Source organism: Nelumbo nucifera, chromosome 6 (assembly GCF_055504915.1).
Source record: "Nelumbo nucifera cultivar China Antique chromosome 6, China Antique-T2T, whole genome shotgun sequence".
Taxonomy (NCBI): Eukaryota; Viridiplantae; Streptophyta; class Magnoliopsida; order Proteales; family Nelumbonaceae; genus Nelumbo; species Nelumbo nucifera.
The window spans coordinates 61,451,772-61,470,362 of NC_142654.1; the positions used below are offsets into that span (position 1 = coordinate 61,451,772).

Below are 18,591 nucleotides of genomic sequence, written 5' to 3' on the forward strand. Positions count from 1 at the left end.
GAACACTTTCAAAGGTGTCATAGCACATAAAATCATATGTATCTACACAGCTAGTCTGAACTGAAAATTAAGTAATTTCCTATTATTGATGATACAAAAGTGTTGTACTAGCCTCTGTTTAAATCATATTTACAACAAAGGGGAAAAGAAAAGAGGGCTCCCAAAATTGCATCCTATTCAGTGTCTAAGTGTAAACCGGCAATGGTCATGGTTAACATATGACACAGGGGTCACCAATATTTTCTGCATGAAGCAAGCCACATGAAATGCAGGAAAAGAATGGTCAAAGAATGGCTAAAAGAATAAGAAACAGTTTGACGATGGTGTATTGGAGACAAAACACATGACGGTGGGTAGCATGACTGGGATGAGGTGGTCCTGCTGCAATCTCAGAACTGTTCCTCCTTGTCTGTTTTGTTGCTTCTGGAGTATAACTATGTGGTCCGACAGCAACAGCAGGAGGCACACCGGTGGAGTTATGTGGTTTTAGTGGGAACGTATTGGAATCCTCGGTATCATAACCTGAAGGAGCAAGTCATGGAAGGATCAGTAGATATGAATGAAAAAACAAAATAAATAAAAGGTGAAATAACACTTACAGTCAAACTTCTTCCAGCCCAACACAAGTTTCTCTCGATCAAATACAATCCGGTAGCCAGTCATAAAGTTCTCTGCATTGATGTTGACACTGGATTTCAACAACCTCTTACACAGGCACATTTTTAGTCCATTAGAGATTAAGCATCATATTACTTTGACCCATGGCAGATTGTTACAAGTATTTTTTTGCTTATTGATGTCATTTCTGCAAATTGTTTAGCATCAGTGAATGCAGAATTATGGATATAATTACATTTCTCATTTGAGAAGCAAAGCTTTTCTATATAAGAAACTATAACATAGATTGAACTTAGATATCAAACTCATGGGCATCTAGCAGTCTGGGAGTGCACCTAGTTATATTTGTCAATTTGACCAAACCATCATGTTAGTTTCTTGGAGAGTAAAGGTTCAAGACATGAATTTGAGGTACACTAGTTGATAAATTTAAATAGAATCTCCTGGTTGAACATGTTCTCAAAGTACCTAGCACAGGCTGGGGATAATAAATGAACAAACGTTTGTAAAAGACTTGAGATGAGGTTAATGTGCATGTGTATTTGACTACCATTTGTGTGCTATATGAACATAACTTCTCTCTTTAACCTGTCTTCTACAGTCAATTGTTGTTAAACAGATACTGAAGAAAACAAATTGCTTGAAACAAAAATACACTTACGCCCAATTATACTCAATTCTCCACTCTTGACAACAGCCAAACAATATACAAGCTCAGCCTGCACATTTTGAGGTACAAATAAGTTCAGATAAGTTTCAGGATATACCATTCCTCCCCCTTTTTCCAAAGCAGCATCTTACCTGGGTGGAGATTACAATTATTGGATCATAAACAGGAAACTGACTTCCACCTCTCATGGTTAGACTCATGCTGGGTATCAAACTACTATTGGCACCAGGCCTGCATATTATCAAGAAACCAAGTTAGGCTTACAATAAAGAAATGGTTAGGCTTTTATTTCAAAATCTCCATAGAGAAATATTAACAAATCAATATAGAGAAATGAGTTAGGAGATAAATGACCGCATATTGTAACAATATTCAAAAGGGATCCTTGGATCAGGTGGACGCCGTCTATCTTGTGCCTGTAAATTGAACTGCACATAAGACATAAATGTGCATTTAGCAATTTAGACCAAGAATCACTAGACATGGTTAACTTTCATGGATCTAAATACTTACACTCTCTGTAAGGCGTGTATATGCAGGATCAACAAGGTAGGTGAAGGAAGTACCAGAATCAAAAAGTGCACTAAGATTTGTATCAATGATGCTTGTCCCAACACGCATTTGAGTTATGCTGATATTATACATTGGACTGCCACAGAATATTTTATGATAAGCATTTGGTTTTCCTGTTAACTTCTATCATTCTTGACTGAGAATATAGATGAACACTCACTGTAGTTGGTCAATATTAAATGGTGTTTCTTCTTGGTCTGAGCTGCCTTTGTCTCCAAAGCTTATCCTTCCAATTCCATCACTTCCAAAACACATAGAAAAGGAGTCTGCTGTCAGTCCCTCCTTGGATAAAATGCTAGGAACAGATACCTTTTCCATACCAAGACCAAATAAACCATTGGGAGCTGCAACATCTAGAAATGAACCAGTCTGCACCTGTCCACAACTGCATGACGAAGTGAAATTATCAGGCTTAACTGTTATAGAAGTGAGATATACTGGGGAGCAACATAGACCAATCCCAGGACAGGAGCATGAAAAAGCTTAATTTATTGGAGAGATAGCAAGTTAGCAACCTATCCAGGTCAAATGTCCAATCCCAGCTTATGCACCAAAACTATGAGGTCAAGTGTCTGAGAACATCACAACTTGGCCCCAGGCCCTAGAATCCCCCATACAGTTGCCCTGTAGAAACCCCTTCTCTGGCAAGAGAGCCAGCAAGGCCAACAGCTCCACCTGTATGGGATATTTGCGTTTGATGCTAATGGCCTTTCTTCTCTCAGCAAACATCCAAACTAGATGAATTAAATAAGAAAAAAACTAACCCAAATGTGATAATTGCATCAACATCCTGTGGACGACTATCATCTGTTATTAGGTGCAAGACATCTTCCACTAGAACACCAGAAGTTGATGTGTCAGCAGAAACATATGAAACCATGTAAGGGCAACTGCTGAATGTTCCAAGGCAACGATTACGGTGTGCACATAAATTATTGTTGCAAGTTACTTTCTTGCTTGTTGATGATCCTCTAGGATTATAAATATTGAGCTCAAAATCCTGTAATAAGAAGATAACGAGTTCGAGGTAAATGTCATGGTTTACTGAAGTACATAACATGAGTTGGAACATCAAATTTTTTTAGCAAAATAAAAGAAATTTTCATAAAATAAAATGATTTTATGATTGATGATGTTTTACCAAACCTCAAAGTACAATTTCCATCACCAACCGAGGGCTGGATCGTTGGTGTGTTAACTGGTTTGTTCCAGTGTTGACACGGAATCAAATCCCGCAATTAGCACTTTGGGGAAAAGGGGTCAGGGGAAAGTTATTACTGGTGCATAACGCCAAATACCAAAGAGAGAGAGAGTACAATTTCCATCAAAAGTAGAAACCAAAATAAACAACAAACAATATTCTTCCACTTCCCTTATGCCATAATCTAAAATCTAAATCTCTTTTCTTGATATCTATAAATCCATAATGACAAAGAACCCAATCTACCACAATGAATATTTAGAATATATTTAAGTACTGAGATTGCATTTCAAGCCGGTTGATCCTCTACATATCAGGTCATACATTCAAATTGTGGAGGCTACCCATGGTAAAGTCATAGTTTTATGCCAATGGCTGTTCCCTGAAAATCAATGTTTAAAATGTTGATTTCAATGAAAATGTAGACCACTTAAACATCTAATGAAGTAGCTCCGATAAGAGATGGAACCAGTAGTTTTCAAGTCACCACTTTCACAGACATCTTTAATCTCTTAAAGTTGGCATCTTCTGGGATCAACCAGGAGATTCATCATCTACCAAGTGAGAAACATCGATTGACATTTGCTAATAATAGGCGCTAGTTTCTTATGAAGTGAAAACTGTAATTATGCTGATAATTAGGATTTGGGAGGTTATGAGAATGTTAGCCCAAGATAAACTGCAGTAATAAGCACTAAGATGTAACTCTATTCAAGGCAGGGAACAAGAGCTTTTCATAAAAAACAACTCTTGTAACAAAAGAGTTGTTAAACAATTAGTACCCATGCAAAGATGAAATTTTTACATCCCCAGGTTTAGAGATGATATGTTTTTGATTATTGATAAAAAAAAGGATGATATGTTTTTGACAAGTTGGTAACTTCTGCAACAAATGATGCTCTTAAAAATATGAAAAAAATTTCTTTTATTGGGAAGGTTTTATAGGTTTTCGGAGTTTTTGAAGCCACATCCGCATGGCATGTTTGTAAAGAAGTTATCTGTTGCAAGTTGAAAGGGCTAGAAGGTCTAGGAGATGGAGCAAAAAGGAAATGATTTGAAATAGTAAGAAATGATTTAATCACTAATAATTTAACAATGGATATGACATTAAACAGAATGGAATGGAAAAACAGGTTTCATGTAGATGACCCCATATAGTTGGGATAAGGCTTGGGTGATGCAGTGTTTTCGACCCATCATTAACCCGGCCGGTCAGACTGTTGAACCCATCATCCAGTCGCAACTTCAATTTGGGTTAACCCTAAACCTGCTCTTGCTTTAAAATCCATTGACTTGGTCAGCAACCTGTCAACCTGGATGGTTAAACTGTTGGCCCACTTGACCCGGTCAGTGGATAATAGGTTACAAATTACAAAATATGTTTTTACATTTTTTACGTTTAATTTTTTTAAATAACACCTATATCCATGTATTTGGCAGAAATGTGAATGCTAAAATGGATGAGTGGAAAAACTAGAAAGGATAGGATTAGGAATGAAGTTATCCATAGGAACCTAGGAGTAGTGGCTCAAATAGGTGATAAAATGAGAAGAGTAGACTAAGATGGTTTGGGCACGTGCATAGAAGACCACCAACTGTGCCAGTTAGATGAACTGCTTTATTACCCATTGAAGGGGCTAGAAGAGCTCAGGGTAGACTAAAAAGGACATGGGTAGTAGTAAGCACTAGGGATTTCCTACTCACTTTTCCTACCCACTCTCTACTCGCCGTGAATTGGAGCCACACATCTCTATTATGAATTGAGAGATATGTCGCTACAATTTACGGTGGGTAGAGAGTGGGTAGGAAAAGTGAGTAGGAAATCTGGGCTCAGTAGTTAGAAATGATTTAAGTACTAATAATTTAACAATGGATATGTCTTTAAATAGAATGAATTGGCGAAACATAATTAATGTAGCCGGCCCCATCATCATCGTATGTGAGGGCATCCATAAAATTATATATTTATGATATGAAATATTATGATAAGGTTCAACTCGTAATGGTGGAGCTGCTTCGAGGGAGCTTGCCCTCCTGAAAAGAAAAAGGGGATTGGGGAAGAAAAGGAAATATTCTTTCTATGATTCTAACTACTGAGGCCTCATATAGTGATGGCCGTATTACAAACCTCATGCACATGGGAAACCTCACAATCTCTAGCAACCTTCATGTAGTTTCCTGGTGTAGACAAATCGAACAGGAGGTTTCGTGGGCTGCTTCATGTTTGTGACCATCATGGGCCAGGGTTGTGGGCTAACCTGTGTCCTATCATATTATTTTCTGCATATATAATTATGTACATATAGGTGCAATTAAAAAATTAAACCTAAAAATAAATTATATGTTATATATGCAAACTTCGGGAGACCATAACCATGGTTCAAAGTATCGATACTCTAATATGCAAATTTTGCATATTCAAAACTTTAACTTTTTGTCTATTCTTTTGTCAGATGTGTTGTCATATCATATAAAATTATATAAGACAAACCAAAAAACTCACAAATTACTAGTAGTTAGCATTTCAGAGAGCCAAAGATACATTATGACATGCCTGATACAGGGAATATTGTATCAATTTTTTGAACCTTGGCCATAACTTTGCACTCAGTGGGAAAGAAAAAAAAATCACATAGCCTTTCATCTTCCCTCACAATTAAAAATGAAAACAATGGTTGAAAGGGTTCGGCTGTATTTTCTTTCTTTTTCATCTATATTGAAGTTCTTTATTTCCTCAACTCCTTCTAAATTGGATTTTCCTTCCATGGCTGTTTAGTGTGGTCCTGCCCCACCTAAAATCTGGGCTTTCTGCTGGGAGATTGCTCATAAGAAATCAATAAATGTGAACTGAACATCTTCAAAATAAAAGGCCTCCTTTTTGTTGCATCTGTCCTAACATGTGTGTTTTATGCAGAGCAAGTTGCGAGTCTACCTTGCATTTATTAATCACCTGCACATTTGTAGCTTGCATTTGGGCATTCTTCTTTGACTTCTTTGAATACAGGTGAAATCCCCCAAGTAAGGTGGGTAGCCTATTTAAGACTTCCTATGAACAGTTTAGGAGGAAAGAAATGGCAAGAACATTGAAAGATAGGAGCCATACAAGGGAAGCATTGTTTTTTTTTTTTTATCAGCATATACAAGGGAAGCATTGGGTGAAGAGTGAAAAGTGAAAACTTTGCCCAAGTTTGAATGCTTCACCACAGATGATAGATATCATAATGAATTGGTAGAACATTGCAAAATCCTAACCATGAGAGCAAGAGCAACCAACCTATATATCCTCTTGTCAAGATGAATTTTGATGAAATGCAGCTTGGGTCACCCTGGAAATTTGGAGATTGGAGGAGTCTTTAGAAGCTCCCATGGACATATAATTGTTCTTCACACAGGTCCTATGGGTTATGGGAACTCAACAAGGGCAGAAATCTTGGTGGTATTACATGGATTAACATTTGGTTGGAATCTTAAGTACACGAACATTGTGGTGGAAGGAGATTCAAAAGTAGTGATGGGTTTTCGATAAGGTTCCCACCTACAAGGGGAGTTCAAGCTTGCAGCAAGATGGAGTTCGAAGAAAAGAAATTTGTGTTCAAAGATTGCAGAAACAATGGTCAAGTTTGTTTGAAAATCAGGGAAGAGAAGAAAACAACCATTTTCCTCTTCAGAGATGCAGTGGTTTGGGTGAAAGGATTTGTGGATGGAGCAGTCTACACAAAAAAGATAACAGATGGAAGGGGCAGCTGAATATGGAGAGGAAGAATTTCATAGCAGAAGTGAAAAACAACAGGAAGGGTTGGTATATAGTGATAACAGAATGCTTTGGGGAAGGTAATAGGAAGATGGTGTCTATCCCTGAAGGAAATAGAAAGACAGGGTGGAAAGGTTTTGCAGAGAAGTTACAGGAATACCTTGTGTTGATGGAGAAAGCTGAGAATGCTCTACAGAAGACTGTACTGGAGAAAGATGAGAGGGGAGAGATGGCAACTAATATGATTAACAGTGGAGAGCAATCAAGTCAAGGGGCAGAGGCAGAATAGAGATCAAATCTCACAGTAGTGTGCTCTGTGAAGTCGCACAAGTTGGAATTGGAAGTGGATCCCAAGACCCTTCTTGGCTCCTCCACAATCTGTTTTCCACTTCGAAGAAGGCGAAGAAGGAAAATATGCAGTGGATCCCAAGACCCCCTTACAAAGAACAGGAGATGGGTAGGAAGAGTACAGATCGCCCTAATTCAAGGTACTCTAGGGTGTGTAGGGAAGATTTGGATGTTGAAGATGATGGATGGATCAATTGTGAGACTTCAGATGAAGAGGAAGAAGATTCGACAAACTCTTCTGTGGCTGATAGCTTGGAGGAAAATATGGAGGTGGTAGCCCTTGAGGACTAAGTGATCGATACTACCATTCTGTTTGGTGTCAATCAAGGTGTGGCAAGCATAACCCCTGTTCTGATTCCATCTAAGGATTTGAAGAACATAAATGTAGTCTTGAACTGCCAAACTGGTTTGAAAAGTGAGAAGACTGAGAACAAGAAAAGTCACAGTCTCACAGACAAACAGAGAGCAAGTGAGCACTGAGCAGTGCGAGTGTGCGTCAAACGAAGACGCCGAAGAGGATTACCTACGGTCTGCGACTCTGTGACAAGCCTGCAAATCGCCAAATCGGTTCCAGCCTTCCAGGTCGTTGGCTCGTTGCAACTTGCAAAGCTGCAACCTGCAAATCACTGCGACAAGCTCAAAAGCCCTAGAAAAATCGACAAGCTGCAAATCAATTCCAGTCAGTTGATTTGGAGTTTGTATACGGGTTTCATATGGTACAGCCTCCATAAAGCGGCCGAATCCTTGGAATGGTTGAGCTTGAAAACCCACTAGCAGGAGACTACAATCTGGATAAAAGAGGATGGGATTCATAGGAAGAGATTTCACACCCTACTAGAAGACAAAATTTTGCTTTGTGCCTCCACTCTTTTTTTGCAAGATAGTGAAATGGTATTTACATTGGCAAGGGAGATGGGTTCAAACACCTTCCCCCTCTCAACTTACCCAGATGGCCTCTTCCTTGGCTGAGGAGCCACTAGGTTTCAAAATATGTTTTCGATGCTGAATCCGGGAGACATAGATGGGTTTCTAGGGAGTGATGACTCAGCCTTGACAACCTTGCTATGAGGAGAGTGATGACTCAGCCTTGACAACCTTGACACATAGATGGGTTTCTAGGGAACTAAAAAGATCACATGATGGAGTTTGCACCACCAAGGAGATGGAGAAGAGTTCTGAAGATTGAGGCAAAAACATTTGTTTTGGAAGAAGTTTGGACAAGAAGAGGGGCTGCCCTGAAGATAGTGGAACTAAGAAAAGCTTCGTTGATTCTTGAAGAGAAAGCAATATCCTGGCTTCAGGGATTCCTGGAAGGAGCGAAGAGAACATTAAGAACAATAGAATGGAAGTGTAGTCTTGTGGAAGAAGGAAGAAGGTATGCTGCTGAAAGAAGAGAAAACAACAAGGGAAGATTTGTGGGTATCTATGAATATTATGGTAATGGTATGAAACAGTTCACTTGCTTCCCTGAAGGGAGAGAAACATCGGGTTGGGATAGGCTAATTCAGGCAATGTAGGATTTTCTGGTGTTAGTGTATGAAAGACGAAGTTCTCCAATCAGAAAGGAAGAGGGTCAGAAGAACCTTGAAGAGAAGATGGAATTAACAGACTGGAAGGAAACGCAAAATAAGAGAACCAACACAGATAAGGATGTTCAGATTGATGCAAGGTTAGGGTCAATGAGAATGTGGATCAATAAAGCCAAAACAGAATGGGAGAACAAATTAGTGTTATCCATGAGTAAGGATGTTACAGATTGGAAAGCCCTGGGTGAAGAGATTGAACAAATTTTGAAGGTATCAGAAAGACTACAGATTATTCCTATTGATGGACAGCTGCGATTCTTTGTAAAAAATCCCTGGCCGGATTTTGAAGCTGTGTCAGCAGTAACAAAGCAAGGATTGGCAGTGGTAGGAAGATGGTCCCCAAGTTGTAATGAGAAAACTGTAAACCCAACAGATAGCATTGAGTTGAGAATTCTGGGGCTGCCTTATCATCTATGGTCAGATGAGATTCTTAACAGAATTGCAAAGTTGTCTGGCGCGGAACTCTCGACTGTGGATGCCTCAGATCTTCAAGCTGTGCATATAGAGGTGAATGGAGCGAAACCAGAATTCATCCCACGTTCTGTAGATTTTTTTTTTTTTTTTGATAAATACGTTCTGTAGATGTTTTCTCAGATGGTCAAATGTTCAAAGCTTGGATAGCCTCCTCTGTGGAAGCTCAATGGTGGAAGGAAGGACTGGAGAAGATGATGCTGACGTGGCCAAAATCTGGTCTCGAGGAAACCTTGGAAAGAGAGAACAGAGAAAAGTAGGAAATTTCATGAATATGGAAACTGGAAAAGACTGAGAATTGGAAAGGTATAAATCAAGCTACCTCTCAAGTGTGGGATTTCGAAGCAGCAGGTCAGAAATTCAACGGGCAGATGTAAAACTTTTGCTCAGGCTTTGCCATGTGATCACTTAAGTGGTCACGTGACTACTAAAAGAGGTCGACCTTTGGACCTTTGTTTGGGTGTATCATCATCCCAAACTTCTGTAGCAATGGCAAAATTTACCTCCAGATGCAAATCTCCAGCTGCAGACTCGATGAGAAGCTCTAGTTTGGGGCTTGCTTGGGTGCCAAGACTGGTTTCCTACTCTACTAGTCCAGAGAAGCTGAATCCCAGGTACAATAGAACAAAGAACAGAGATGAAACTTCAGATTCAGGGTGGGTAAGTTTGGAAGACATACAGAAGGAGAGAACTCTGGAGGTTTTAGCCTTGGAAGTATTCAAAGCAAATGCCACTCTCGACTTGGGGAAGGAGCAGAAGATGGCGTGAAACTACTGTTTGATGAAGATCTTTCTACTACTCTTCCTAGACTCTTAATCCAACCTGACAAAGGGGAAGGAAGATTAGGCACCACCTCGGGGGAAGTAAAATCTAGAACAAAGATTAGTGAAGTTCTGTGTTCAGAACAAGACCAAATACAGGATATTAGTAGGGGCTGTAAAGTCAACCCAGAACCTCTGAGTAGAGCTACAAACTGCCCTGTTCCCACGGCTAGCTATCTAGAGGGTGATTCTGAAGGTTATACCTCTGACTTTAGCCCAATGATTGGGGTTAAAGGGTCGCCAAATCCTCCAGTAATTCCTACCTATTTACAAAAGTCTCCTTTGAACCAGATTTTTGTTGCTACTAATGTTTCTTCTAGTCCTGTGTATGTTGTGCTTACAGGGGAGACTAACCCAACCATGCAGTCTGCCAATCAAAATGATCAAGTACAGGAAACAGAGGTGATAGGAGAGTTATTTTCAGAAAATGTAGACATGGAAGTCGGGGATAGAATTTGGGAGCTGATTATGGAACTGCTTACAATTCAGGTGAAGGAAGAGATGGCTGAACAGATTGAATGGGATGAGGAGGGTGACACTCCTAATCCTATTGTTGAAGAGGAAGTAAAGGGTGATGGTAGATTAAATGCAGAAGATGGGTCAAAAAAACAAAAGGGGAAAATAAAGAAAAAGGGTCCAAATAGAAAGAAAGAGGGGAAAGAGAAGCTAGAGGAGCCTAGTTCTAAAGGAGCTGGTGTAAAAAAGCAGAGAAAGAAAAAATTAAGTGAGGTGGAAAGGCTAAGATGTGAGGTGGATTATGATAAAGGGAGTGTTGCAAAAAAGGAGAAGCGGTGAGTGGTTTGTTTGGTTAAAGGGTTTTTTGTCGCGGTCTCCATGAAATTGATTAGCTGGAATGTAAGAGGGTTGGGAAGCTCAAGAAAAAGAGGAGTGATTAGGGATTTGTTGCGAAGAGAAAAACCAGATATTGTGTTGATTCAAGAATCTAAATTGTCTGAGATAGATAGGATTTGGGTAAGAAGTATTTGGTCAGCAAGAGATATAAGTTGGGCTTACACACAATCTTGGGGAGCTTCAGGGGGAATTATAACTTTGTGGAAAAATGCAGAGATGGAGTGTACCGAGGAGTTAATTGGGAGGTATTCAGTGTCCAACAAGTTGAAGAGGAGGATGGATGACTGGGAATGGGTTTTAACTAATGTGTATGGTCCCACCTCTTATAAGGAAAGGGAGGGACTTTGGGAGGAATTAGCAGCAGTGAGAGGTCTATGGGAGGGACCCTAGTGTCTAGGAGGAGATTTTAATGTCATAAGATTTTTGAGTGAATCAAACAACCCAAATCACAGGATAACAACGAGTATGAGGAAGTCTAACCTCTTCATAGAGAGCTTTGAGTTGCGGGATTTACCTATTCAGAGGGCAAATTATACTTGGTCAAATTTTCAAAAGGTTCCCACTTGCTGTAAATAAGACAGATTCCTATTCACAACTGACTGAGAAGTGGCTTGGTGGGGCTTAGTAGTTACAGCTCTACCAAGACCTGTTTTAGACCACTGCCCAATAAGTTTGACCCAAGAGAGATTGGAGGGTGGCCCTTGCCCTTTTAGGTTTGAGAATATGTGGCTTCTGCACTCTGAATTCTTGCCAAAGGTGAAGGAGTGGTGGGAGGAAGATCAAGTGGATTTCAGATGGAAGGGCTATAGATTCTATAAGAAATTGCAATTGCTGAAAGCAAGAATTAAGTTGTGGAATAAAGAGAGTTTTGGAAAGATTGAGGAAAGAAAACAAGAAATTCTAGGCAGAATAGAGGAGCTAGATGGTGAGGAAGCTGAGAGAAGTTTGAGTTCAGAAGAGAGGAGAGAGAGATGGGGATTGAAGAAGGAGTTGGAAGACATCCTAAGAAAAGAGGAGGTTACTTGGAGACAAAAATCTAGATGTCAATGGCTCCGGGAGGGGGATGGCAATACCAGTTTTTTCCATATGTTGGCAAATGGGAGAAAGAGGAAAAACTCAGTGTTGAAATTGGAATGGAATGGGCAAGTATTGACTAGAGATGAGGGCATAGCCTAAGCCTTTGTGAATCATTTCAAAACTCTCTATGAGAGTCCAAGGAGGTCTGGAGAAAACTTAGAGGACCTGGACTGGAGGGTTCGGAACAGAGAGCTGTTGGACTCCTTGGAAAGGAAATTTGAGGTTCAATAAGTCAAAAATGCAGTTTTCTCGATGGTGAGATCTAAAGCCCCAGGACCTGATGGTTTTACGATGGCTTTCTATCAAGATTGTTGGGAAATAAATGAGGGTGACTTGATGGAGGTGTTTGATGAGTTCTATGAGAGGGGCAAATTTAACTTAGGTGCAAATGCAACCTTCATCACTTTGATACCAAAGAAAGTGGATGCAATTCAACCAAAGGATTTTAGGCCCATAAGTCTGATAGGTAGCATGTACAAAATCATTTCCAAGGTTTTAGCCCTAAGAATAAAATATGTTCTTCCCTCGATGATTTCTCCAAATCAAGGGGCTTTTGTGTTTGGGAGACAAATAATTGATCAAATCCTTATTGCCAATGAATGTTTAGAGGTTAGAAGAAGGAAAAAACAAAAGGGAATGGTGTGCAAATTGGATTTAGAGAAAGCTTATGACATGGTGGATTGGGAGTTTTTGTTGGAAATTCTTAAGCATAGGGATTTCGGAGAGAGATGGTGTAAATGGGTGAACGACTGCATTACTTCATGTCATTTTTCAATTCTGGTAAATGAAGCAGCAAGAGATTTTTTTCCTGCCAAAAGGGGCCTAAGACAAGGAGATCCTCTATCTCCCTTCCTCTTCACTCTAGCAACTGATGTGTTGAGTGAGTTGATCATAAGGGAAGATGCCAACAATATGATTAGAGGCTGGAGAGTTGGAAGGGATGAAGTGGGGGTTACACATTTACAATTTGCAGATGGCATTATTATGTTTTGTGAAGGGAAAACTGAAGAACTCATGAACCTAAAAAGGATAGTCCATAATTTGAGAGGACCTCTAACCTAAAGATTAATTGGGGCAAGAGTTGTGTGGCAGGAGTAAACTTAGGGAGTGAAGAGGTGATTCGATTAGCTGGAATATTGGGGTGTGAGGTAGGAGATTGGCCATTACAGTATTTGGAACTAGCTTTGGGAAGAAATCCTAATATGGATAGTTTCTGGTACCCAGTGATTGGGAGATTTACAAAGAGACTTGCGAATTGAAAGAGAAATTACATTTCTTTGGGAGGTAGAATAACCCTGATAAAGTCAACGTTGGCTAACTTACCAGTGTATTTCCTATCTACCTTTAGGATATCGGTGAAAGTAGCAAACCAACTAGAGAAGATTATGAGGGACTTCCTTTGGGAACCAGGAGACACCAAAAGAGACTACTTAGTGAAGTGGGAGGTGGTTTCTAGAAGTAGAGATGAAGGGTGACTAGGAATAGGAAATCTTAGGCTAAGAAATACAGCATTGTTGGGGAAATGGTTGTGGAGATTGCCTTTAGAACAGGACAAACTTTGGCATAGAGTATTATTAGAATTCATGGATTGGCAGACAATGGTTGGGATGCAAGAGTCGACCCCGGTGCTCTCCTTGGAAAGCTATTCATGGTATTTTACCTTCATTCCTTCCTTATGTCAAATTTGATGCTTGTGCAGGAAATAACGTCTTATTTTGGGAAGATGCTTGGGTTGGAGACACTCCCCTTAACGAAAGGTTCTCTTTTATTTATTCACTCTCTGAAAATAAAAGAAAAGTGATCTCTTCAGCCTTTACTAATAACACTTGGGACTTGGGTTTGAGGAGAGGGTCTCAGGGAGTCAGAAAATGACAATGGTGGATGAATTAATTAACCTTCTAGGGTCAACTTACCTGGATCATCTTCTGTGGACTACGCATTTGGAAACCTTCCCCTTCTGGTGTGTTCACTTGCTCTTCCTTTTTTGATACCCTCATTCAATCATCAAACCCTGTAAGGAGCTTTCCTTCAAAGGAGATTTGGTGTCAGCCTGTACCCCCAAAAGTTCAGGCTTTTTGTTGGAAGGTGGTTATCCAAAAAATCAATACTCTAGATATGTTGCAAAGAAAAAGGCCAAATGTTTGCCTATCACCCCATGTTTGCAGCCTCTGCTTGGGATCTGGTGAGACGATCACACACCTATTGATTTCTTGTCCATTTGTATGCTTTATTTGGACTTGGTTCTCTTCTATCTTTGGCTGTAGGTGGACACCTCCCCCAGATGTGGCAAGCCTTCTTGACCCAAGCTTTTTCAGGCAACTAAAGAGATGTGGAAGATTAATGTGGAGAGCCACAAGGGCAGCTATCTTATGGTCAGTTGGGAAGAAAGGAATAATAGAATCTTTAAAGGTGTGGAGAAATCCAAGGACGCAATTGTAGAAAGGATAATTATTATGACTATTCATTGGTTGAAAACTTTGGATTTGTTTAAAGACTTCTCAGCTGAAGACATTTACAGGAATTGGGAAGTGGGTGGCTTCTACAACTTCCATGAAACCTATTGTGCAGGAATTGTGGTCCCCACCAACACGACAAAGAGTGAAATTGAATTTTGATGGGAGTTCAAGAGGTAACCCGGGCCCTTCAAGTATAGGAGTTTTCAAAGATGAAAATGACAGAATTGTGGGTTTGTTTTCAGGACCAATAGGAGGGGGGGCCTCATTGAGAGCGAAGGTGATGGCCTTGCTTCAAGGTGTAAGATATGCAAAACAGTTGGGGTTACACCAAATTGAGATTGAGGGAGACTCTAAATTGTTGATCAAGTGGCTGCAATCTGGTAAGTTGGGAGCTTGGATTTATAGACAGCCCATAAGGGAAATCCACAACACAACAAGGGAGATCAGTGCATGCTTCAAATGGACAAGGAGATCAGCTAATGGTTTAGCTGACATGTTGGCTAAACAAGGGACTATGAGGGAGAGTATGTTCTGGGCAGTTTTGTAAGAAAGATAACTGGGGCTCAACACCTACTTAGGGGTTGCCAGCTGTACTTAAATCTGGAAAGTTATTTAATGAAGTTACTGTTTCCAATAAAAAAAATGAGCATAAACAATGTTGAGAGTGTCGTAGTTGAAGGGGGTGAGAACCTGGAACTGAATGGGGAAAAACCTAACCAGTTGACGGACAAAGAGCAGGCTATTGGTGAGCAGGTAGGAGGTGATCGTTGGCAGCCAGGTAGTGATGACCAAACCAAAGATGAGCTACAGAGCCTAAGGAGTTTGTTGAAAGATAAGTCTATGGCAGGAAATACTTCTCAACAAATAGGTTCATCTAAGAGAATTGTTGTGAATTCCTTACACTTCTGCTGATCCTCTCCCAGAGTCCACCCAAGGTATGGCTGTGAATTTCCAGTCTGGTACTAACTTTTTGTCTGTTGCCTCTAGTCCAGATTCCCAACCAGCCATCTTGCCACAAGTCCATTTGTACCTTTGGGGTGGATAGTATGGAGAGAAGGGGTTTTAAGGAAGATGAGGAGGAAGTGGGGGAGAAGATTTGGAAGTTAATAGAAATTTTTTTAGAACTGAAAAGAAAAAAAGCATGGGTAGAAGCAAGGTTCAAAGTTTCGATACGCCAAATTGGGTGTATCAGACTTTGTATCGACACTCTTTTATATATTTTTTTAGTTTTTTTTCAAAATATGTTCAGGGGGTCCGTTAAAGGCCTCGTTACCCCCTAAAACAGGTCATACCCCGAAACTCCTTACATTTCGCGTATTGGTGACCCACCAATACGATACATATCGGCCGATACATGCCGATACATAATGAAATTTTGAACCTTGGGTAGAAGTCTAGGGGGTGAAAGTATAAATGGGAACTGGCAGACAAAGGAAGTAGGGAAAGAGAAGAATGAGGATAAAGGGGAGAGATGGTACCAAGGAAAATGATAAGGAGGGTTCGGTTGAAGAATTTGTAGAGAAACTAGGGTGTAAAGTGAAGAATCCGAATGATTTGATGGTTTTCCTACAGAAAGGAAGGGAAGAGAGCAAGTTAAGAAAGAGGAAGTTGAGTGAAGCTGAAAGACTAAGGAGAAACGTAGAGGAAGATAAGGATTTCAGTGAGAGAAAGGGAAGGAGGGGGAATAACTAAAGGGGGGAGAGGGAAGGGAAACCAAGGAAGTGGAATTCATGTAAACTTTCGCCAGACTATTCATGTTGTCTAGTTCAAGAACAACCCAATCTTCTTTAAAATATCTTCAAGAATCTCCAAAAAATCAAAAGTAGAATAAAGCTGTAGTGATTTAATCAAGAAAGAGGAGAGAAACTGAACTGATCTGAGCATGCACCCTTTCATTTATATCCCATTACATAAAGATTCTAGACTCAAAATGACAGAAATTCTCCTACCACCATAATGAATGAATAAAACAAAAGAATAAGAATAAGAATGCCATGGATTTTCTCAAATTGATCAACTTAGGCAGTTGGGCTGTGTTTGGTTTGAATTGAAGGAAAAAGTAGCGAAAGGGAAAGGTAGGGAAACCTTTACAAACCTTGTATAGGTTTCCCTACCTTTCCCTACTTTTTCCTTCAAACCAAACATAGCCTTAAAGATAGCTTGTTAAGTGTTATCCAACCAAATTCTCATGTATGCAAGTGATATGAGAAAAATTATTTGGTTTTTCATGTATGAACAAAAACATATCATGCCTTCCAGCAGCTAATCCTGTAAACAGACTAGAATTCTTCAAAGACAGGATTGCTATGTTACACAAAAACTTGTAGCTTTTCTAATGTGAAACTTCAGATTTCAATTGGCCAAAGTGAACTATCTAACATTCTACCGTGGAGAAATTTAAATTTTTATCCTCTCCAATATGAGTTCGCACTCCCTTTGTTTTACTTCCCACCAAATGCCTTGTCTTATTTGTTTCAAAAGAACGCACTACACTTGAAAGAAGAAAAACAAAATATTTGGAACATACACTACAAAGAACAAAATGATATTTTAAAAGAAACCCACAATCATGGACAAAAATTAAGACACACAGGAAGACCAAAACTGAAAAACTGTTGACAGTAATAGAATCGATTCAATACAACCAGGACTTGTAAAGTACAAAAAGGATCCTGTCTCATACTCTAGTCTCTCTGCGTGTCTGGGTATAATAAGGTAGCTCAATTGGTTAAAGCTCTGCACTGTCACCACGTGGTTCCAGATCATTCTTAAAAGGGCAATTAAAAGTAAAAGGAGTCAATGCACTTCCACCATCAAACTATTCTAATTCCATAAACCCATTTGACTTCTCATCAATTTAACTCAAGGAAAGGCAACGAAAGAACTTAAGTGTCAGAATGCTTGAAATACCAACTCGGCCAGCAAAAGAAAGAAAAAGGAAAGAATGAAAACTACATACTGATCCATAGCTTGTATCCAACGTTGGTGTGCACTTGTTGCAATCACAAGGGACCCAAAATAGGTCACTCCCAGTGTCAAGCGCCACCAGAAACTTCTTTCTCGGCGTCCCCAATGAAACAGTAGTGTAGTGCAAACTGAATTTCCACAAAAATCAAAGGAGTTGAGAGTAATAAGCAAATATAGACTTAGACCAAAAACTAGAATCTCTTATCTCCAAGGGAAAAAGGGAGGGGGGGGGAGGGAACAGAAAAGAAATGAAACTTAGAATTCTCAAACAAAATCAGAGAACCAAGAAAAGGAAGAAACAAAAACTAGAGGTACTTTATGACACGTACAAGCCCAACGAGCTAATCCGGTAAGTCGAGTTCCCATCAGAGAACGTGACGGGTCGATCCACGTCCTCAAGGCCACGGCCTCGCAAGATCCGGTCGCGATCAGCCAATGCAGCATAGTAATCGATACTACCCTTCTCCGGCCAATCGTCGGGGCCGATTCCCTTCCCGATCATTTGGGTCCATCTCTTCACTGGTTCCGAGAACCTATGGTGCATCTTAAAGCTGAATACCCTGCCATGACAGCTCTGAGGAGCAAATACCCATGTCGAAACCGACAGCAAAATGAGAAGAAATCCAAAGAAAGAAGCCATGGCTAGAAGAATCCGATCCGGAACGCTTGAATACTCATAAGCCCTAGAAAGATCCGAATTGGAAAGAAATCCTAGATCTTGGATGGTGAAAGAGATTTGAGTTCACCATAACCAGGGCACGATAGAGAGAGGGAGATAGACAGGGAGAGATCGACACGTTAGAACATGAACCGGCTCCTCTCTTCTCTGAAACTGTAAACTGTTGAGGAAAGTAGACACCACATTTCTGGTGTAGAGGAGTTGTGTGGGAAAATGGGTCCCGCCTTGATTGATGATGACAGTTGAGGACGTTAAACAATGTTCTCAACAGCGACATTTCAGATTTTAACCATCGCCGTTAGAAAGTAGAAACTAGTCGCGCGAGCGATAGGATGAGGATGTGATTAGGGAGACCTGAATTCCTACACTTCCTACTTCCAACACTAAAGCACAGATCCTTTCGAGGGCAACGCCTGTAAGGTTGCAAGAGACCGTTGGGACGGTGTGAGCACGGGCTTGACCGATCTTTTGGGCTTGTTCGTTTTGCATAAAAACGAGTGTTGGTGTATTAACGTTGGTCC

General features: G+C 40.2%; 1 protein-coding gene across 1 annotated transcript; it reads right to left on the minus strand.

The window, feature by feature from the left end:
- Nucleotides 1-56: 56 nt before the first annotated feature.
- Nucleotides 57-18,460, minus strand: LOC104604286 (aspartyl protease family protein 1-like). Its single transcript, XM_010268572.3, has 10 exons — nucleotides 17,721-18,460; nucleotides 17,384-17,519; nucleotides 2,626-2,861; nucleotides 2,022-2,246; nucleotides 1,802-1,937; nucleotides 1,643-1,716; nucleotides 1,420-1,519; nucleotides 1,280-1,337; nucleotides 600-671; nucleotides 57-522 (listed from the first exon to the last, which is right to left on the minus strand). The coding sequence occupies exons 1-10, from the start codon at nucleotides 18,029-18,031 to the stop codon at nucleotides 284-286; spliced, it is 1,587 nt and encodes a 528-aa protein (XP_010266874.1). The 5' UTR covers nucleotides 18,032-18,460; the 3' UTR covers nucleotides 57-283.
- Nucleotides 18,461-18,591: the final 131 nt, after the last annotated feature.